This window comes from Nicotiana sylvestris, chromosome 7 (genome assembly GCF_000393655.2).
Source record: "Nicotiana sylvestris chromosome 7, ASM39365v2, whole genome shotgun sequence".
In the NCBI taxonomy this organism is placed as follows: Eukaryota; Viridiplantae; Streptophyta; class Magnoliopsida; order Solanales; family Solanaceae; genus Nicotiana; species Nicotiana sylvestris.
The window spans coordinates 172,484,711-172,507,814 of record NC_091063.1 but is presented as its reverse complement, the minus strand read 5'-3'; the positions used below and the strand labels follow the sequence as shown (position 1 = coordinate 172,507,814).

Sequence of the window (23,104 nt, the reverse complement as noted above, 5' to 3'; positions counted from 1 at the left end):
CTTTTAATGGATTTTGTTGCCTGGACTCCTGGAAAGAACATGGTATAGACATAAAAAAAAATAATAGAGTGTACCCTTTGTCAATTAGCAGTAAACAATAAATCACAAACATATTTCAATCAGTCACCAAGGTGGAGCCATAATAGGAATCAAACTTCCAACTAATCCAGAAGGCCAACAAAACCTTATAACAATTGAATTCTACCTTAAGATCACCAAAAAAATAGATACGCTAACCAATGGCTGAATACGTTCTAATGCCAACAATCACAAAATCATCCTTTAAGTAAGCTCACTCCTAAAATACCGGTGCAGCAGTTATAACCACAAACTCTAACTCAAATCATTTTTAGGTAAGGGACACTGACAACCTAGCAACTCAAAGTTGTAAACTAATAGCATGTCAACATGAGCCTAGCAGTTCAAATTTGTAAATTAAAAGCATGTCAACATGAACATAGCAGTTTAGTTAGCTCTTAATTACAATCCGTATGTCTCCGCTGTTCACATAATACAAAACACATAGCCAATATTGACTAGGTATAACTGACTAACAATTTATCCAATTATAAACAACAGACAGCCTACTAATGAACACAAATCTGTGAATATTTCCATTTTTTGTGAACTTCAAGGAACTACATCAAAGGAGTTCGAAATATGCACCTGGTATTGACAACACAAGAAGAAGAAGAAGAGAGTCAGCAGCAGCAGTAGTAGCAAACATAAGTGGCAACATTAGTGCAGCAACAAATAACCAGCAACTATAAACTTCCCAAGTATAGAGCAGAAGTAAAAGGAAGAAGGTTCTAGCTATTTCAGATTCTAAACCAGGCAATAGCTATTCTTTTTCAACTTTTCAGCTTTCAGAATCCAATTTTCCTTTTTTCTACAGACCTCATTCTACCCTCTTATACAGACCTGCCCTCCTTTCCACTTACTGCCTTACCCCCTTTTTTCACTAAAAATCTGAATTATTCCACTTTAAATCCCACTAAGGAAAATTTTTCCTTATTTTCAGCCCCCATTCCCTTTTGTTCCCCATTAGTGTGTTAATTTAAAGACACTAATATCCCAATAACAAAATACTAACATTAAAATATTATCCTAACTGTTTCATTCCCAAATCACCCCTGAAACCCCTTAATATTACTGCCCCTAATACAATTATTCAACTGTATTAAAACTTTTAATTCTGAAATATGTTCAAGCTAACAAAGATTTAAAAACTAAATCTGACTAACAGCTATAACCAAATTTATTGACAGCTAAATGACTAAGGTCGAATCCCAATTGAAACAAAATGAACTGAATTTAAATCACCGCACAGAACTCAACAGAATCATTTAAACTGAAATTGAAAATTAAATCAATATGCACATGAATGCAGGTAACATGAATGCAGGTTCATTGTCAGCCTATTGACAATGCCCTGAAGCTAAGTGTCCATAGATCAAGCATACGCAACAACCATTTGACGAGCTTATTGGTTTACAAATAAGAACGAACTAATCGACAAAACTATTTATAACCTATGTTATTAATCGACAGAACATAAACTGATGGAGAAGAGAGAAAACAACGGACAATAGACGAATTACAATAAACCTAATCTAGGTAAACCAAGAGTTGATTGAACTACTCAAAGAGCATTGGAATATTTAATTTAACCAAAATCAGAAGAAAAAAAAAAGAAACAGAATATATATACTGGATTAACTTAAACTAAAAACCCTAAAGAAGCGACTAATCACACAGACAAACAAACACATAGAAAAAGAAAAAGAAGTTAAGAAGAACTCACTATTCTTTTCTCGAATTTCAACCATATGCCCTTTCGAACTTGATTTCCAGTTAGTATTATACGTCTATTTCATCAGAAATAGACTTATAATACTAACCAGAAACCGTTCGACCCTGATAGCTTCGAAACAATCTCGAACTGTCGAGCCCTAGATCCGCCATTCGATGCGTTTTTACTCAGATTTGAACCAATATGGTTAGGGATTAGCGACGAGGAGGTCAAGGGGATTATTGGGTGTGATTTTGGGGTTAAGTGGACAAGCTAGGGTTTGGGACGGGGTCTTTGATCGAAGATTCGAGAAGCTGGGATATGATTCGAGGACAACGGAGTAGGGATTCAGGTTGAGGGTGGTTAGAAGGCTCAGGGGTGTTAATTTCATGGCCATCGGAGCCGGAGCCGCCGGGTTTACGGTGAAGGGATGGGGTGACGGCTACTAGGGTTCCTTGTCTCTAAAAGAGACGAGGTTTAGGAGAGAATGAGAGGGGGGCTTGGTTTGGGGGCGGGGTTCGTTTGGTGGTCTTATATACGTACGTGGGGATTGGATCCAAGCCGTTCGATCTGATGAGATCAACGACCTGGATTGCTTCATTTAAGAGGAACGACGTCGCTTCGTCTACCCTTGAGACCGGATCGGTCTTGGATGGGAATGGGTCGGGTGACGGAGGGATTGATCTGGACCGTTGATCAGCTAAGATCAACGGCCCCAATTTCCATGCCCAAACGGCGTCGTTCCATTCATTCCCCATGCTGGCTGGGTTGGACCGGACAAGAGGGTGTTTGGAGTGGGCCTGGACTCTTTTTTACAATTGGCCCAGTCCGATTTTCTCTTGTTTTCCTCTTTTTCTTCTATTTTTTTCTTCTTCTATTTGCTTAATTCAAATTCCTAAATTAAATAGAAAAACCAAGATTATTTAAAAAGATATTAATTAACCTTTAATAACAATTAACACACAAGATCGAAAAAATAAAATCGCACAATTTAACAATAAAATGACAAACTACCGGAATTCATATTTTTTCGCGATTTTCATTCTTTAAAATAGGATGTGGTTTAATTAATTCCGAAATGCATAATTAAACCTTAAATGCACATGCAACACATATTTTTGTACTTTTCTCATTTAAAGTAGAAACAAACATGCGCAGAGAAAATACAAATAAATCACAAACAATACAAAACTATTTTATTTTGAATTTTAGGGAGTAGTTCTCATAGAGCAAAAATCACGTGCTCACACCTAAGACTTACTAGGAAGACCGGACCCTATGTGGGTTACCTACGTATCACATCTAGAAAGACGAGAATCAGGTTCGCGTAGTTCGGGAAGATCGGACATAGGAGAAAGCCTTTTAAAAAATGCAACTAATTTGAAAAAATTATTTTTTTTGTCTTTTTGAGAAATGACGGAAAATGTAAAATCTTTTTGGATTTTCTTTTTCTCTTTTTTTTTTTTGAATTTTTTGGAAAATGATAAAATATGTAAAATCTTTTTGGATTTTCTTTTTCTCTTTTTTTTTGAATTTTTTTGGAAAATGATGGAAAAGTGTTAAATCTTTTTGGATTTTCTTTTTCATTTTTTTTTTTGAATTTTGAAAAATTATGAAAGAAAAAATGCAAGTAGGTCCTACTTGCTTCATTATATATGTCACCCTCAAATATCATTGGTCTGCCAAATAACCCTTTTACCCCTAAAGAAATGCAGCATGTAGCACATAAGGATGATTAAATGTCTTTTGGGCCATAAACCCATTTTGACATAATTTGGATAGGCCTCCTACAACGGAACACCGTGCCTGGTACCGAACCCTGCTATATTTAAATGATATGATGCAAATAAACATGACCTAAAGGTTGACCTACGGTTGGGGTTCACTGGACAAGGCAATTCGGGGCGGCACGTGGTTGATGGCGGCTGCTCTAGCTGTCCGCCCACTCCACGCTCCCACGCCACCCTCCTAAAGACATGGGTGACTCACAAAAAGGTCGTGTACGCTCAAACGTACTCTAGAAGACTTGTTGCAGAAAGAAGACTCGGGATTATGCAAATGATGACAGTTTATGAAGCAGTAACACATAAAGGAAAAACTATAAACAAATAAGCAACTAGAAAATAATAAAACGAAATAAACAAAAATCAAATAAAGCAAACAAAACACATAAAAACCTCAACCGAACATCCTAAAAAGCCAACAAGATCAGGTATTAGCTCAAACCTGCAACTCCCCAGCGGAGTCGCCAGAGATGTCACACCCCTTTTTAAACAAAAACTCTCACTAAACCCTCTTAAAATAATAAAAAGATTTAGTAAAACTTGAAAAGGGTTTTCAATTCGAAAAGTGACAAAGTTGTGTGTTCAAAAGGATTAACTCAGAGTCGCCACCTGACATTTGTTATAGGTGTGTCACGTCACCGTTTTTTCTAAAAATAATTCTTTTCCTTTCAAAACACTCTAGACTTTAAAACTAAGTCTACACCAGAGATTCGGATAAGGGAGTTCATTTGACTCGGGGAGAGGGTGTTAGGCACTCCCCAAGTCCCGTGAAAATCACGATTGCGTACTTGATCTAGTTGTCTTTTAAAATATTCAGATTGAGGTAAAATCACAGAAAAGCAAAGTAAAAACACATGAGGCTCGAGGTCGTCCCCACTTAATAAAAGAAAAATAAAACAAAATGAAATAAGTCCTGCTAGCCTATACTACGCCTCCATTGATGTTACCACGGCCTCCATTTACATTTACTTCGGTACATTCCCCTATTTAAAATATATACAAATACTTCGGGGCATTCCCCGGATAAATTTAACTATGGGAACGACCTTTCGCCTCAAACGAACGAAAATCCTAAAGTTTGCCTGCCCAAGTGTGGTCAGCCTAAGCATGCTCCTAGCGATAAGCGATAAATAAAAGTCCCTGGAGTCTTTCTTCCTCGGGCACCAAGGAATATTCTTTTAATTTCCTCGGGCACCAAGGAAGATTGCCTCCACGATAAGTGCATGTTGCTCCTAGCATCGTCCCTGGAGTCTTTCTTCTAGTTCTCGAATTCTTTGATGGCATGCTTCCATTCGGGCTTCAATAGCAGTCGGGTTCACGGAGCGAAGATGCCTCAAGAATCATTTAACAGTATTCGAGTCTTTCAAAGATAATTTTATACATTTTATATTTCAACGTTAATTTCAGCAAGTCGCTGGAGAATGTCGAGAATTTGAGCAGGGAGGTCCATGGCTTCTCGATATACATTGGTAGAAAATTTCTACTTTTTTTAGAGATATAGCGGATAATAGAAAATGGTGGCGGATAATAGAAAAAAACCAACTAATAAATAAGATCTTGCTCATCTGTGAAGTGTTAAATTTTCAGAAACGATCAAGTTGTCTCTGTGTAGATCTATAGGTTAGGGGTTCGAACTTTGAACCATGGAATCAGTCATTGATACTTGTATCCGGGTATACTACCTAAATAAATTTTTCGGGGGTACGTTTATTTTCTGAACCCTACATGAACGCATGATGCTTTGTGCATCAGACTGTCTGTTAGATCTGATTTTAATGATGAAAATAATATATTTATTCTTTGTATAGGAACTCATGGATAACATTCAAGATTGAAGGAATCAATCAGAGAAAATCAAAAAAAGCATCCAAGATTGAAGGAATCAATGATAGTGTCCAATACTGACGGAATCAATTAAGGCTAGACTGACGGAACCAATCAATCAAGAGTATCGAAGATCTTGCAAGATAATCAATCAAGTATACTAAATCTAGAAGGACCAAGATTCAAGGAAGGATATCCGGCGCTATCAAGTCATGTATAAGGGAAGTCATTAAAGCCCTCTTGTCAAGTCAAAGTCATTGCTGAATAACCTTATTCTTGGAAAGAACCAATCTTTTTCTAAGGATCAAATCTCTTGGGTTGGCAAATATCTTCAGAAATCAAGCCTCTCTCAAAGTATTTAAACCCGTCTCTGTACTTTCGCACATATACTTTGATCGAACCAAATACCCTCTCTTTGTTCTACTAAACAAACATTGTAGCTCTACTAGATATGATGTGTAACAAGTTAGAGAGGAAGAGAACAACACTGGTGAGGCATTGTATCAAAGAGAAACGAGTGATATAGGAACTGAGCTATCGGTGTAGATCACACCATTCACTATGTACTCGAAAAACTTATTCACTGAAAGAGAACTCCCTTGCAACCAACGGGGACTAGACTAGGATTCATATTGAATCCGAACCAGTATAAAAATTTTGGTGTCTTTAATTCCTGCATTAATTTCTGCATCTTAAATTCAGTCCTTACTTTTATCAAGTTATTATATCTAGTCGACTAATTAGAAAACTAGTCAACTGGTAGCGTTTAATATTTAAAAATAAATAATTCACCCCTCCCTTCCCCCCTCTTGTACTTTCAATTGGTATCAGAGCGAAGCTCACACTTTTCTTTTGCTTAACAGCTTGTGAGAAAAGATCATGGCAAATCAAGTTATTATAGGAGCACTCTTCCAAGAAGGAACTTCGCAAGTGAGGCCACCTGTCACGACCCGGGTTTCCCACCCTCGGGAGTCATGATGACGCCTACTAGTGAAAGCTAGGCAATCCAACCATTTAAAATATTTATCTTTTTCCCATTTTTAATCCTTTAATAATTAAGAGCCAACATTATATAAACAGCGAAAATTTTAAAAGTGGAAGACTGAAACGTAATTTATTAATAAAGATGTCAATACCAATCCATACATAAACTACCCAAGACTGGTGTCACAATTCCACATACTGTCTAAGAATACTACAATAAAGGTCCGAAAGAGTTATTATAACACTGTCTCTGAAGTACATAAAAGAAACCGGATAAAAGGATTGAAAGAGACGCCAAGGCCTGCGAACGCCTGCAAGACTACCTCGGATCTTTGAATGGACTGAAGGAAGCAACCCCAAAGCTAAGGTCCGAAAGCTGTTGCACCGGGATCTACACACAGTGCAGAGTGTAGTATCAGCCCACCTCCACCCCATGTGCTGGTAAGTGCCTAGCCTAACCTCGGCGAAATAGTGACAAGGCTAGGACTAGACTACCAAATAAACCTGTGCAGTTAAATCATATACATCGAAAAATAAAAGCAGGAATGTACAGTTAAGGATGGGAGGGGAAACCATGCTGCGGGAAAACATCAAATAATAACAGAAGGACAGCAGGTAAATATAAGGAACACCATAACTCAATTATCAACAAGAATCAGAAATCAAACAAATGCACGGCATCACCCTTCGTGTTTTTAATCTCGTCCTCACCATAAGAATCAACATAATCTGCATGGCATCACCCTTCGTGCTTTTACTCTCGTCCTCACCATAAAAATCAATATAATCGGCATGGAATTGTACATCGTGCGGCACGGCATCACCCTTCGTGCTTTTACACTCTTCATCACAAAATCATACACGGCATCAACCTTCGTGCTTTAACACTCTCTTACCAAACAATGCACGGCATCACCCTTCGTGCTTTAACACTCTTCCTCACCCAAACAATAATCACAAAGCAATAAGGGCAAGGGAATCAACAAATTTACAATTAAATCCCGGCAAGGGAACAATAGTACAACAGTCATATCCCGGCAAGGGAAAACAATATCAACAATAGCATCCCGACAATGGAGACAACATTAAACAACAATCATCCCGGAAAGGGAGACAATTTCATAATCCTCTTTTCTCTTTCACATTTACTTCACAACTCAATTCACAATTTGAGCCAATGCTTTATAAGGTTCAATTGCCAATTATACTTCCGCAACTCACTTTACAACTAGAGCCAACACTTTTCAATGTTCAAATACCAATATTACTTCCATAAGCCTTGCTCAACAATAGAAATCTTCACATAAAGCATGAACAATACAAACAGAGTCACATTAATCATAATATAAGATTAACGGGCATGCTTGACACCAACGTATAGATACGCATCACCATGCCTATACGTCGTACTCAACAATTAACACGTAGAAAATAGGACACGACTCCTAATCTCTCAAGTTAAGGTTAGACCAAACACTTACCTCGATGTCACGAACACAATTCAAGCCTCAACTACCGTTTTACCTCTTGATTCCACCACTAATTCGCTCGTATCTAGCCACAAGTTACTTAACTATATCAATAAATGCTAAATAAATGAATTCTAATGCATAAAAATAGGTTTTCTAAAGTTTTTCCCAAAAAGTCAAAAATCACCCCCGGACCCACATGGTCAAAACCCGAGGTTTGAACCAAAACCTGATTACCCATTCCCCCACGAACCCAAATATATAATTTATTTTGAAATCGGATCTCAAATCAAGGTCCAAATCCCCAAAAATTGAAAAACCTAGGTTCTACCCAAAACACCCAATTTCCCTTATTAAAACCCTTGATTTTGAGTTGAAATCATGTGAAAAGATGTTAAAGATTGAAGAAAATGAGTTAGAAATGACTTACAATCGATTTGGAGAAGAACTTTTCTTTGGAAAATCGCCCAAGAGAGTTTATGTTTTAAAAGAGTTTGAAAAATGAAAGATTTTCGGCTAAGTCATGAATTTGTGGGTCGCAGATGTCGCAATTGCGACCAGGGTTCGCAATTGCGAACCCCTTCAAAACCTGCTAACTTCGCAAATGCGAAGATTTTGTCGCATTTGCGACATAATGCAATTTCGGTCCTCTTCGCATTTGCGAGGGGCCCTTCGCATTTGCGATGAATACGTCGCATTTGCGAGCTAAGGCAGCCCAAGTCATCTTCGCATTTGCGAGCCAGGCTTCGCATTTGTGAAGCCTGCAGACGTGCAACATACCAGCAATTCCTAAGTCCAAATTTCTCTCCGTGGCCTATCCAAAACTCACCCGAGCTCTCGGGGCTCCAAACCAAATATGCACACTAACCTAAAAACATCTTACAGACTTGCTCGTGCAATCAAATCAACAAAATAACATCAACAACTATGAATTTAGCATCAAAATCAAATAAAATCTCAAGAACTTTCAAAGTTTCAAATTTTTCAACTAATGTTCTAAATCACGTCATATAACCTCCGTTTCTAACCAAATTTTACAGGCTTAACTTAAATCACATATAAGACTTGTGTCGGGCTCCAGAACCAAAATACGGGCCCGATACCATCAAATGAAAACATATTTCATTTCCAAAAACTCATATATATTCCAAAAAATAATTTTCTTTAAAAATTCATTTCTCGGGCTTGGGACCTTGGAATTCGATTCTGGACATACACCCAAGTCCCATTTTTTCCTACGGACCCTCCAGGATCGTCAAATCACGGGTCCGGGTACGTTTACCCAAAATGTTGACTGAAGTCAACTTTAATTCATTTTAAAAGCAAAATTTATCATTTTTCACAGATTTTTACATAATGGCTTTTCGGATACGTGCTCGGACTGTGCACGCTAATCGACGTAAGACAGAAGGAGGTTTTTAAGGCCTCAAAACACAGAATTTATTTTTAAAACAAGTGATGACCTAAAAGGTCATCACATTCTCCACCTTTAAAATAACCGTTCGTCCTCGAACGGACAAAAGAAGAAAGTACCTGAGTCGGAGAAAAGATGGGGGTAACGGCTCTGTATATCGAACTCGGATTCCCAGGTCGATGCCTCAGCAGGCTGACCTCTCCACTGAACACGAACAGAAGGGAAACTCTTCGATCTCAACTGACAAACCTGCCAGTCTAGAATAGCTACCGGCTCCTCTTCATAAGACAAGTCCTTGTCCAACTGGACAATTCTGAAATCTAACATGTGGGATGGATTGTCGTGATACTTCCGAAGCATAGACACATGAATCACTGGATGCAAGGCTGATAAGCTCAATGGCAACGCAAGTCTGTAAGCCACCTCTCCCATTCAATCAAAAATCTCAAACGGGCCAATGAGCCTAGGGCTAAGCTTGCCCCTCTTCCCAAATCTCATCACGCCCTTCATAGGCGACACCCCAAGCAATACCCGCCCACCGACCATGAATGCCAAATCACGAACCTTATGGTCGGCATAATGCTTTTGCCTGGACTGAGATGTACAAAGCCTATCTTGAATGATCATGACCTTATCCAAGGAATCATGTACTAGATCCGTACCCCAACAACCGAGCCTTTCCCGGCTAAAACCATCCAACCGGCGACCGACATCGCCTACCATATAAAGCCTTATACGGAGCCATCTGGATGCTCGACTGGTAGCTGTTGTTGTAGGCAAACTCTGCTAAAGGCATACATTGATCCCACGAGCCTTCAAAGTCAATGACACAGGTTCGGAGCATATCCTCCAAAATCTGAATAGTACGCTCAGACTACCCGTCCATCTGAGGATGAAATGCTATGCTCAACTCGACCCTGCCCAACTCACGCTAAACTGCTCTCCAGAAATACGAGGTAAACTGCGTAGCTCGATCTGAAATGATAGACAAAGGCACACCATGAAGACAAACAATCTCTCGAATATAGATCTCCGCTAACCTCTCGGAAGAATAGGAGACTGCCACAGGAATGAAATGTGCTGACTTGGTCAGCCTATCAACAAAAACCCACACTGCATCGAACTTCCTCTGAGTTTGTGGGAGTCCAACAACGAAGTCCATAGTGATATGTTCCCACTTCTACTCAGGAATCTCAATCTTCTAGAATAGACCACCAGGTCTCTGACGCTCATACTTAACCTGCTGACAATGCAAACACCGAGTCACATATGCAATAATGTACTTTTTCATTCTCCTCCACCAATAATGCTACCGTAAATCCTGATACATCTTAGCGGCTCCCAGATGAATAGAGTACCAGGAACTATGGGCCTCCTCTAAAATCGACTCTCATAGCCCATCCACATTAGGCACATAATCTCAACCCTGCAGCCTCAAAACTCCATCATCTCCTAATGTAACCTGCTTGGCACCTCTGTGATGCACCGTGTCTCTAAGGACACATAAATGAGTTCATCATACTGCCGATATTGGATACGCTCCAATAAAGAAGAAGGAGCGACTGTGCAAGCTAACACACAGCTGGGCTCAGAAACATCCAACCTCACGAACTGATTGGCCAAAGCCTAAACATCTAAAGCAAGCGGTCTCTCACCGACCGGAATATAAGCAAAACTACCCATACTGGCTGACTTCCTACTCAAAGCATCGGTCACCACATTGGCCTTTCTCGGATGATATAAGATGGTGATATCATAGTCTTTCAATAGCTCCAACCACCTTCTCTGCCTCAAATTTAGCTCCTTCTGCTTGAACAAGTACTGCAAACTCTTATGATCCGTAAACACCGCACATGCCACGCTATACAGATAATGCCTCCAAATCTTCAACGCGTGAATAATGGCTGCTAACTCCAAATCATGAACCAGATAGTTCTTCTCATGAATCTTCAACTGACGCAAAGCATAAAAAATGACCTTGTCATCCTGCATCAATACCGCACTAAGTCCAATACGAGATGCATCACAATAAACTTTTTATGGCCCTGAACCTGTGGGCAAAACCAACACCGGTGCCATAGTCAAAGCTGTCTTGAGCTTCTAAAAGCTCGCCTTGCACTCGTCCGACCACCTGAACTGGGCACCCTTCTGGGTCAACCTGGTCATCGGGGCTGCAATAGATGAAAACCCCTCCACAAAGTGACGATAATAGCCTACCAAACCCAAGAAACTCCGGATCTCTGTAGCTGATGCGGGTCTAGGCCAGTTCTTGACTGCCTCTATCTTCTTCGGATCTACCTGAATACCCTCTACTGAAACAAGATGACCCAAGAAAGCAACTGAACTCAACCAGAATCACACTTCGAAAACTTAGCATACAACTGACTATCTCTCAAAGTCTGGAGGACCATTCTCAAATGCTGCTCATGCTCCTCCCGACTGCGGGAATAGATCAAAATATCATCAATGAAGACTATCACGAATGAATCCAAGTAAGGCCTGAACACTCGGTTAATCAAATCCATAAAAGTTGCTAGGGCATTTGTCAACCCAAATGACATCACCAAGAACTCATAATGCTCGTACTAAGTGCGGAAAGCTGTCTTAGGGACATCAGATGCCCTAATCCTCAACTGATGGTAGCCAGATCTCAAGTCAATCTTCGAAAATACCTTGGCATCCTGAAGTTGATCAAATAAATCATTAATCCTCGGCAATAGATACTTATTATTGATTGTAACCTTGTTTAACTACCGGTAATCTATACACATCCTCATCGATCCGTCCTTCTTCTTAACAAACAACATCAGCACACCCCAAGGCGAGACACTAGGTCTAATGAAGCCTTTATCAAGCAAGTCTTGCAACTGCTCTTTCAATTCTTTCAACTCAGGTGGGGCCATACGATACGGTAGAATAGAAATGGGCTGAGTGCCCGGAGCCAAATCAATGCAGAAGTCAATATCCCTGTCGGGTGGCATACCCCGTAGGTCTGAAGGAAATACCTCAAGAAACTCACGAACAATAGGCGCAGAATCAATAGAAGTAACCTCGGCACTAGAATCACGAACATATGCCAAATAAGCCAAATATCCCTTCTCGACCATACGCTGAGCCTTCATATATGAGATACCACCACTACGGGTAGAATGACCAGGAGTCCCTCTCCACTCTAAACGAGGTAAGTCCGGCAAGGCTAAGGTCACGGTCTTGGCATGACAGTCCAAGATAGCGTGGTATGGTAATAACCAGTCCATCCCAATATGACATCAAAATCAACCATGTCCAAAAGTAACAAATCTACACGAGTCTCAAGACCCCCGATCACAACTATACATGAACGATGAACACGATATACCATAATAGAATCACCCACCGGTGTAAACACATATACATGAGCACTCAAGGAATCACTAGGCATGACCAGATACGATGCAAAATAAGATGACACATAGGAGTACGTAGATCCTGGATCAAATATAACTGAAGCATCTCTACTACAAACCAGAATAGTACCTGTGATAACTGCATTGGAAGCCTCAACCTCAGGCCTGGCTGGAAGAGCATAACATCAGAGTTGGGCCCCACCACTCTGAACTACATCTCTGGGACGGCCTACTACTGTCTGGCCTCCACCTCTAGCGGCCTAACCTCCACCTCCAATACCTCTACCTCCACCTCTAGCACCTCTACCTCCACCTATAGCTGGCTGAGTGGGCTGTAGAACACTCGGTGCCTAAACTATGGCACGGGAACCCTGATGCTGAGAACTGCTCGATGCTCGAGGGAAAAATCTAGCAATATGCCCCATATCTCCACAAGTATAACAAGCCCTCAGCTGCTGAGACTGCTGACTCTGACGGCCTGAATGACCACCCCGAAAACTCTGGAGCGGTGGTGCACTGATAGGAGCTGGTGGTGCACTGTAGGACTACTGATCAGAATACTGCATATGAGAACCACGGCCACCTGAAGCACTGTGAGAAACCTGAAGTGCTGACTGAAAAGGCCTAGGAAGATGGCCTCTACCATACGAATCCTTGCCTCCAGACGAGGCGCCACTGAATCTGCCTGAATGACGAGGCCTGTTGTTAGACCCCTGACTACCTCCCTGTTATAGAACCATCTCAACTCTCCTGGCCACATTGGCCGCCTCCTGAAAAGAAATCTCACGCCCCGTCTCCTTAGCCATCTAAAGTCAAATAGGCTGAATGAGTCTCTCAATGAACCTCCTCTCTCTCTCTCTCTCTCTCTCTCTCTCTCTCTCTCTCAGTAAGAAGTATAAGTAGAGCATGACGGGCCAAATCAACAAACATGGTCTCGTACTGAGTAACAGTCATAGAACCCTGTTGGAGACGCTCAAACTGCCTCTGATAGATCTCCCTCTGCGTGATAGGAAGAAACTTCTCCAAAAACAGGTGAGAAAACTGATCCCAAGTCAAAGCTGGTGACCCAACTGGTCTAGCCAAACAATAATCCCTCCACCAAGTCTTGGCGGATCCAGATAAGCAAAAAGTAGCAAAGTCGATCCCATTGGTCTCCACTATCCCTATGTTCCTGAGAACCTCATGACAACTATCTAAATAATCCTGGAGATCCTCAAAAGACGCACCGCTGAAAGTGGTAGTGAAGAGCTTGGTGAACCTGTCCAATCTCCACAAGGCATCAACAGGCATAGTTGCTCCATCACCGGTCTGAGCTACCACATCCGGCTAAACTGCTCCAACTGGCTGAGCTGCTGGAGTCTGAAACTAGGGAGCCATCTACTCCGGAGTGCGGGTAGCATGAGTTTGGGCTCCTCCTCCAGCCTGAGAAATGGCTGGTGCTACAGGAAGCAAGCCTGCCCGGGTGACACTATCCATAAGGCCCACTAGACGTACCAGAGCATCCTAGAGTACTGGGGTAGTAATGAATCCCTCTAGGACCTGAGCTGGGCCCACCGGAGCTGCCTGGGCCGGAACCTCATCATCAAACTCAACCTGAGGCTCCGCCGCTGGTGCTGCTGCTTTGGCTAAGCTCTGTCCCTACCTCGCCCTCTAGCACAGCCTCGCCTTCTGCCCCTCGTGAGAGCTGCAGCTGGGGGCTCGGGTTGTTGATCAGTGGATGAGGAAGCGCGTGTTCTCGCCATCTGCGAATGAACAGAGTAGAAATTCAATTAGCATTAAGAAACCAAACCGCACGACACGAAAGAATAGATGTGAAGTTTTTCCTAACACTGTAGCCTCTAGGGATAAATACAAACGTCTCCGTACCGTTCCCTCAGAATCTACTGTGAATTGTGAGACCTAAGCAACATAGAGCTCTAATACCAACTTTTCACGACCCGGGTTTTCCACCCTCGGGAGTCGTGATGGCGCCTACTAGTGAAAGCTAGGCAAGCCAACCATTTGAAATATTTATCTTTTTCCATTTTTAATCCTTTAACAATTAAGAGCCAACATTGTATAAACAACAGAAATTTTAAAAGCGGAAGACTAAAACGTAATATATTAATAAAGATGTCAATACCAATCCAACATAAACTACCCAAGACTTGTGTCACAATTCCACAGAATGGTTAGGAATACAAGAAATAAAGGTCCGAAAGAGTTATTACAACACTGTCTCTGAAGTACATAAAAGAAACAGGATAAAGGGATAGAAGGAGACGCCAAGGCCTGCGGACGCCTGCAGGACTACCTCGGATCTCCGAATGGACTGAAGGCAGCAACCCCAAAGCTAAGGTCCGAAAGCTTCTGCACCGGGATCTGCACACAGTGCAAAGTGTAGTATCAGCACAATCGACCCCATGTGCTGGTAAGTGCCTAGCCTATCCTCAGCAAAATAGTGACGAGGCTAGAACCAGACTACCAAATAAACCTGTGCAGTTAAATCATATACAACGGAAAGTAAAAGAAGGAACGTACAGTTAAGGATGGGAGGGGGAAACATGCTGCGGGAAAACATCAAATGATAACAGAAGGACAACAGGTAAATATAAGGAGCACCATAACTCAATTATCAACAAGAATCAGAAATCAAAAAAGTGCACGACATCACCCTACGTGCTTTTACTCTCGTCTTCACCATAAGAATCAACATAATCTACATGGAATCACCCTTCATGCTTTTACTTTCGTCCTCGCCATAAAAATTAATATAATCGGTACAGAATTGTACATCGTGCGGCACGGCATCACCCTTCGTTCTTTTACACTCTTCCTCACAAAAACAACAATCACAAAGAAATAAGGGCAAGGGAATCAAAAATTTTACAATTAAATCCCGGTAAGGGAGACAATTTTATAATCCTCTTTTCTTTTTCACATTTACTTCACAATTCAATTCATAATTTGAGCCAATGCTCTATAAGGTTCAACTGCCAATTATACTTCCACAACTCACTTTACAACTTGAGCCAACGTTTTTCAATGTTCAAATACCAATATTACTTCAACAAGCCTTGCTCAACAATAGAAATCATTACATAAAGCATGAACAATACAAACAGAGTCACATTAATCATAATATAAGACTCACGGGCATGCTTGACACCAACATATAGATACTTGTCACCATGCCTATACGTCGTACTCAACAATTAACACATAGCAAATAGGAAATGACTCCTAATCCTTCAAGCTAAGGTTAGACCAAACATTTACCTCGATGTCACGAACACAATTCAAGCCTCAACTACTGCTTTACCTCTTGATTCCACAACCAATTCACTCGTATCTAGCCACAAGTTACTTAACTATTTCAATAAATGCTATATGAATGAATTCTAATGCATGAAAATAAGTTTTCTAAAGTTTTTCACAAAAAAAGTCAAAAATTGCACCCGGGCCCATATGGTCAAAACCCGAGGTTCGAACCAAACCCGATCATCCATTCCCCCACGAACCCAAGTATAAAGTTTATTTTGAAATTGGACCTCAAATCGAGGTTCAAATTCCCAAAATTTGAAAAACCTAGGTTCTACCCAAAACACCCAATTCCTCCCATAAAAATCCTTGATTTTGAGTTGAAATCATGTGAAAAGATGTTAAAGATTGAAGAAAACGAGTTAGAAATGACTTATAATCGATTTGCAGAAGAACTTTTCTTTGGAAAATCGCCAAGAGAGTTTATGTTTTGAAAGAGTTAGAAAAATGAAAGATTTTCGACTAAGTCATGAATTTGCAGGTCGGAGATGTCGCAATTACGACCAGGGTTCGCAATTGTGAAATTTCGGTACTCTTCGCATTTGCGAGGGGCCCTTCGCATTTGCGATGAATACGTCGCATTTGTGACCCAAGGCAGCCCAGGTCATCTTTGCATTTGCGAGCGAGGATTCGCATTTACAAGCCTGCAGACCTGCAACATACCCGCAATTTCTAAATCCAAATTTCACTCTGTTGCCTATCCAAAACTCACCCAAGGCTTCGGGGCTCCAAACCAAACATGCACACCAACCTAAAAATATTTTACAGACTTGATCGTGCAATCAAATCATCAAAATAACATCAACAACTATGAATTAAGCATCAAAATCAAAGAAAATCTCAAGAACTTTCAAAGTTTCAAAATTTTCAACTAATGTTCCGAATCACGTCATATGACCTCCGTTTCTTACCAAATTTTACAAGCTCAACTTAAATCACATATATGACCTGTATCGGTCTCCGGAACAAAAAATACGGGTCTGATACAATCAAATTCAAACATATTTCATTTTCAAAAACTCATATATATTCAAGAAAATAATTTTCAAAAAATTAATTTATTTCTCGGGCTTGGGACCTCGGAATTCGATTCTGGGCATACGCCCAAGTCCCATAATTTCCTACGAACCCTCTGGGACCGTCAAATCCCGGGTCCGGGTCCGTTTACCCAAAATATTGACCGAAGTCAACTTTAATTCATTTTAAAAGCAAAATTTATCATTTTTCACAGATTTTCACATAATGTCTTTCCAGATACGCGCTTGGACTACGCACGCAAATCGAGGTGAGATAGAAGGAGGTTTTTAAGCCCTTGGATCATAGAATTTATTTCTAAAAAAAGTGATGACCTTTTAGGTCATCACACCACCATACTTCAATTGTCAATATTTCTTTCACTGGAAAGTGCATATGGAAATATACGCAAAGGCTTATGATGTTAAAGTCTAGAGAGTTATCAAAAAGGGGAACTATCCTCTGCCGCTCAACCACTTGCTAATCTCGAAGATATAGATTCATATACAGATGAGCAAATGGAAGTTGTACAAGTCAACAATAAGGCAAGAAATTTGCTCTAAAATGCTATAAGTGGTGAAGAGTATAAGAAAATCTCCACTTGTGATACAGCCAAAGAGATGTGGGATAAACTTGAAGTTACATACGAAAGAACCATCAAAGTAAAGGAAACACATATCAACATGTTGGTTCATGATTATGAACTCTTTCAGATGAAAGAGGGAGAATCTATTGAAGAGATGTTTACCAGATTCAACAAAATCATTAGCGATCTAAAAGCTTTTGGCAAACCATACTCAAGTGGTGATCAAGTTAGAAAGATTCTTATAAGCCTACCCACTACTTGGTAGACCAAAGTGGTCACACTTGAATCACAGGATCTGAATAAGCTATCATATGATGAATTTCGAGGAGAACTCATAGCTTTCCAGAAAACACATCTCAAGAAAACAAATCAAGAAGAAAAGAAGAAAACAGTTGCATTCAAGGCCACAACTGAAATAATAGAAAATGATATCGATGATGATCCTGAATCTCTTCAAGAAGAAATTGCCATGATATCAAGAAACATGGATGGTTTAAGGAGAAGATTCTGGAATGTGAAAAGAGGAAGGATGCCACCTAGGCAATCCAGGCAATATAATGTACAAGAAAAAAATGATGGAAAATGCTATGAGTGTGAAAGATTTGGACACGTTCAAGCTGAGTGTCCAGATCTAAAAAGAAAAATCTCCAGAGGCTTCAACAAGAACAAATCATTTGGAAGCTGGAGTAATGAAGACAGTTCAGAACACGAAGAAATAGCAAATCTTTGCTTCATGACAATTCTGGAAAACGACATGAACAAACCTTCAGGATGCTGGACAGATGAGGACACCTCAGACGATGAATGCAAAGATGATAATGAGAACTATTTCATGGCACGAGCTTAAACAAGCGAGGTAAGATCTTATAACTATGAAAGGTGTAATGAATTGCAGGATATTCTTGATCTTACTTTGAAAGAGTCTCAAAAAATGATGAATGAAATAAAGAGACTCAACAAAGAAGTAAAATACTGGGGTGTTGATGATAGGCTATAATTACGTATTTTAGTCGATTATTACACACTAATTTACTGCACTTTAGTTGAGTTGGCGCTTTAATCGCTAGTGTTTTGCACTAACGGTGTGTTTTATGCCTTGTAGGAGTGATTTTGAGCTATATAGATGTTATGGAATGAATTTAAGTGGTTTTGAGCTTTGAAGTCTGAGTAAGAGCTCAAGGAATTAAGCCGGAATCGCATTCGGGGATCAACGGATGATAAAACAACAAAACGAAAACTTGAAGAGGCATATTGAGCATTGTCTAGTAAAATAGACATAACTTTTTTCTCAGAACTCCATTTGGGCTCCATAATATATGGTTGGAAAGATAACTCAAACGGCTACAACGTTTATGTTTTACGGTTTTTGAAATTCCAATGGAACAGGGTGAAAAACCGCGGTTACGGTAGGACTGCAGCAGAACTGCGGCAGAAGGCAGTCGCGGACAAATGAAGAATCTGAGAGGGTGTTTGGCCGCGGTTCCGACGTAACCGCGGTGGAACCGCGGCAGGATGCGTAAATTTCAGGGACCAAAGTGCAAAACATGGGATTTTAAGCCCTAAACCCTATATTAAACCAAGGAAGCTGGCCAAGAAAAGAATTGAACATATTTTTGACATAGATTTGACCTAAGGAGGCAGAGACACAATAGGAGCAAGGCTTGGGAATTCTTCTACAAGTTTTTTCTTTCCTCTTCCTATTTTTCATTGTTGGTTATGACTTTTAGTATTGTAGTTTTACATACTATTATGAATAGCTAAATTGTTATCTAGAGTTTTGATAGAACCTTTTGTAGGATAAATTCTTGTTATGTTTTTATATAATTGAGCCATAGCTTTTCTCTATTTGTTCAACTACGTTTATATTTTGGTTGATTGAAGAGCTCTCAATTAGTTGTGCCTATTTAGTATGCATAACTCGGGAAAGAGTGCATATTTAGGTAAGTGTTGAACAACATCACTCCCAAAGTATAAGAGGGATCTATAACTGCGGGTTTAAAGGCGGGATTAGGAATAACGAAGCCTTGGGTGCGATCTGAAGTGAGCTGTATTAAAATCCAGCTAGCGTAGCTCGGGAGAGTGCGTTTAGTAAATTGTTGTGATTACTCGGGAGAGAATTACAACACGCAAAGTGCTCATGATCGGTAGAGAATACTTAGGGGAAATTATAGAAGACATAGCGAGAAGGATTCCGACAATTGGGGAAATCATAACTCTAGACCTCCTTAATCTTGTCTCTAACTCTTAGTATATTTAGTTGTTAATTTAGTGTTTTAATTTGTTAGTTAATTAGTTAAACACAAGAATTTAAATATCTATAAGTTAGGAATTGTTCAAGCTTGTCTTCTTGGTGATAGTGAACAACTGTAGCTAAACCTTAGTTCTCTGTGGGATTCGACTCCGGACTTGTAAATCGGATTATATTTGTAACGACCGCATTGTCCTTTTTATAAGGCATAGTTGGGCGTGATCAGAAAACCAATCATCACATCTGATCAACTGACGCCCTTTCCTTTTCTGTACTCAACTGTCAGAAATCTTCTTTTTAATGCTCAAACTTCTTTTCAATCTCCATCGTCCCCATTGCCTAGAAACCCTTCTCAGAAGCTTTCCCAAACCAAAAACTCTTCAATGGCCAAACACCCAAAAAATCCCTCTGCCTCCACCAGGAAGAGTACTCGCTCCAGAGCAAAACCCCCTTCTCAGCCCCCAGAACAAGTAGACCTAGGGTCCGATTATTCTGAAGGTTTTGCCTCTTCTCAAGCTAATTTGTCTGATCATTCTCACACATGAGGAAAAAAAGCTTTGGAAAAACAACCTATGGAAGAACCCCCTATTTCCTTCACTCCAAAGAAGTCAAAAATATATTTTTCTAGTTCCTTAGAGTCAGACCTAAATTTCTGGGATTCTCCAAATAGGGACTTTTTCATCGCTTTGAAAGACAAGACTATTGCTTATGGGAGGGTAGTTGACCTTGATGATATGGAAGACCTAAATTGTAAGGTAAAAGATCTTTTCGTTTATCAGGAGTGGTCAAAGTTCCTTTCTGTTCCTCCACCTAAAGTCTATGAACCCCTAGTGAGAATGTTTTATGCAAATCTTCGCTCTAGTAAGTCTGATAAGTTAGAGTCCTTAGTGTTAGGAAAGCGTATTGTTCTTGATTGTGTCATGTTTGATTCAATCTTTTAGTGTAAGTGTTCTGGTTTCCCCATGCTCTTCAAAAATTCATGGCCCGATGATTTTGAAATTTCCTTTGATCAAGCTAAAAGGTGTATTGCTGAGTGTCCATCTGAATCTCTCCCAAACCAGTTAGGACCTAGTGATGTTAGTTTCGAAACTCGTGTTCTGGCCCACATTGTTGCAACCACTCTGCTTCCTCGTACTGGCCTTTTCTCTACATTCTCTCAAAGAGACACCTTAATGGTTTATTACCTTGAGACTAAACTCAAGATCAAGCTGTCCTCATGGGTCATCAATTTTATGATTGAAAGTGACGATGATCCCACTAGTCTACCCTATAGCATGGCTATCACTCACATTTTGGAAGCTCATAATATTTCCATATCTGAATATCCCTTTTTCTTTATTTCGAAATCTTACAATTCCAGAGCTTTTGTGAGTATGGGGTATATGTGTGTGAAGGGCTCATGGGTTAAGAAACAAGAAGGAGAAGTCAAGCATGCTCAAACCGATTCCAAATCCAAACCTTCTGCTTCCCATCCTAACCACAATGATCCTGACCTTGCTGGAAAGCTTAGTGCCATTGACAATAAGCTATCTGCAATCAAAGATCTTTTCACTGCCACTCAGTCCATTGTTGGTGACATTCATGACATCTCCAAAGAAATAGGGTCTAATGTTTCCAAGATAAGAGTTGCAGTTCTCTGAGTAAGGAAAAACGATGTCAAGGCATTCAAGGAGGTTCATGACAGGCTTGATGGAGTGAGTGTTTCAGCCAATGCTAGCTTTGATCGACTGAAGGAGGCAATTTGCAATACTCTTACCTATTTTATGTGTCGTTAATATGGAAGTTTAAGACAATTTTTTTGCTGTGCTATTTTTAGACTGGATAATCAGTCGGTAGGGGTTTTTCTATTTTCTTTTGTTTTGCTATAACTTTGCAAGCATATCATGCTATAAATCCTGTTTTAGTATGTAGTCTGTTTTGCTATTCCCTCTTTGCTGATGTCAAAAAAGGGGACAAAGGATATATGTATTTGTACAGGTACATACAAGGATAAGTCGACTGAAGGGTAAGTGCAGGTAGCAGCTCATGACACTTCTTGAGAGGGAGTCATAGATCCTGCAGAAGAAGTCGACTACAAGAGCCTCAACAACTATAACCAGAGAAGGCACCTCGTGAGGGGGAGTCATAGATCCTGCAGAAGAAGTCGACTACAAGAGTCTCAACAGCTATAACCAGAGAAAGTCAACTGCTCTCATTGAGAGGGAGTAAAATACAGGGAAGTAAACTAATGTTTATACATACATATATACATATATACATACATACATACATACATATATACATACATACATACATACATACATACACACACACACACACACACACACATATATATATATATATATATATATATATGTATGTATAATTTTGTCATCATCAAAAAGGGGGAGATTGTTAGATCTGATTTTAATGATGAAAATAATATATTTGTTCTTTGTATAGGAACTCATGGATAGCATTCAAGATTGAAGGAATCAATCAGAGGAGATCAAGGAAAGCATCCAAGATTAAAGGAATCAATAATAATGTCCAATACTGATGGGGTCAATTAAGGCTAGACTGAAGGAATCAATCAATCAAGAGTATCGAAGATCTTGCAAGATAATCAATCAATTATACTAAATCTGGAAGGACCAAGATTCAAGGAGGGATATCCGGCGCTATCAAGTCAAGTATAAGGGAAGTCATTAAAGCCCTCTTGTCAAGTCAAAGCCGTTGTTGAATAACCTTATTCTTGGAAAGAATCAATCTCTTTCTAAGGATCAAATCTCTTGAGTTGACAAATCTCTTCAGAAATCAAGCCTCTCTCAAAGTATTTAAACCCGTCTCTGTACCTTCGCACATATACTTTGATCGAACAAAATACCCTCTCTTTATTCTACTGCAAACAAACATTATAGCTCTACTAGATCTATTGTGTAACAATTTAAAGAAGAAAGAGAGAACAATACTGGTGAGACATTGTATCAAAAAGAAACGAGTGATATAGGAACTGAGCTATCGGTGTAGATCACACCATTCACTGTGTACTCGAGAAACTTACTCACTGAAAGAGAACTCCCTTGCAACCCAAGCGGACTGGACTAGGTTCGGTGTCTTTAATTCCTGCATCTAATTTCTACATCTTAAATTCAGTCCTTACTGTTATCAAATTATTACATCTAGTCGACTAATTAGAAAATTAGTCAACTGGTAGCGTCTAATATTTAAAAATAAACAATTTACCCCCTCCCCCTCTCTTGTACTTTCACTGTCCTTAGTTTTTATGCTATTATAATTCTTGATTCAAATACCATCAAGTGG

At 39.9% G+C, this 23,104-nt stretch overlaps 1 protein-coding gene across 1 annotated transcript; it reads left to right on the top strand.

Annotated features, from left to right (window-relative positions):
• Positions 1-17,587: 17,587 nt before the first annotated feature.
• Positions 17,588-18,400, top strand: LOC104224231 (uncharacterized). Its single transcript, XM_009775835.1, has 2 exons — positions 17,588-17,779; positions 17,846-18,400. The coding sequence occupies exons 1-2, from the start codon at positions 17,588-17,590 to the stop codon at positions 18,398-18,400; spliced, it is 747 nt and encodes a 248-aa protein (XP_009774137.1).
• Positions 18,401-23,104: the final 4,704 nt, after the last annotated feature.

Excerpts from the sequence above, each read along its gene's own strand:
- LOC104224231 (XM_009775835.1), top strand. The coding sequence starts at position 17,588 with ATGTGGGATAAACTTGAAGTTACATACGAAAGAACCATCAAAGTAAAG. Across the intron at positions 17,780-17,845 it reads CATACTCAAGTGGTGATCAA|GATCTGAATAAGCTATCATA; the intron begins GTTAGAAAGATT and ends CTTGAATCACAG.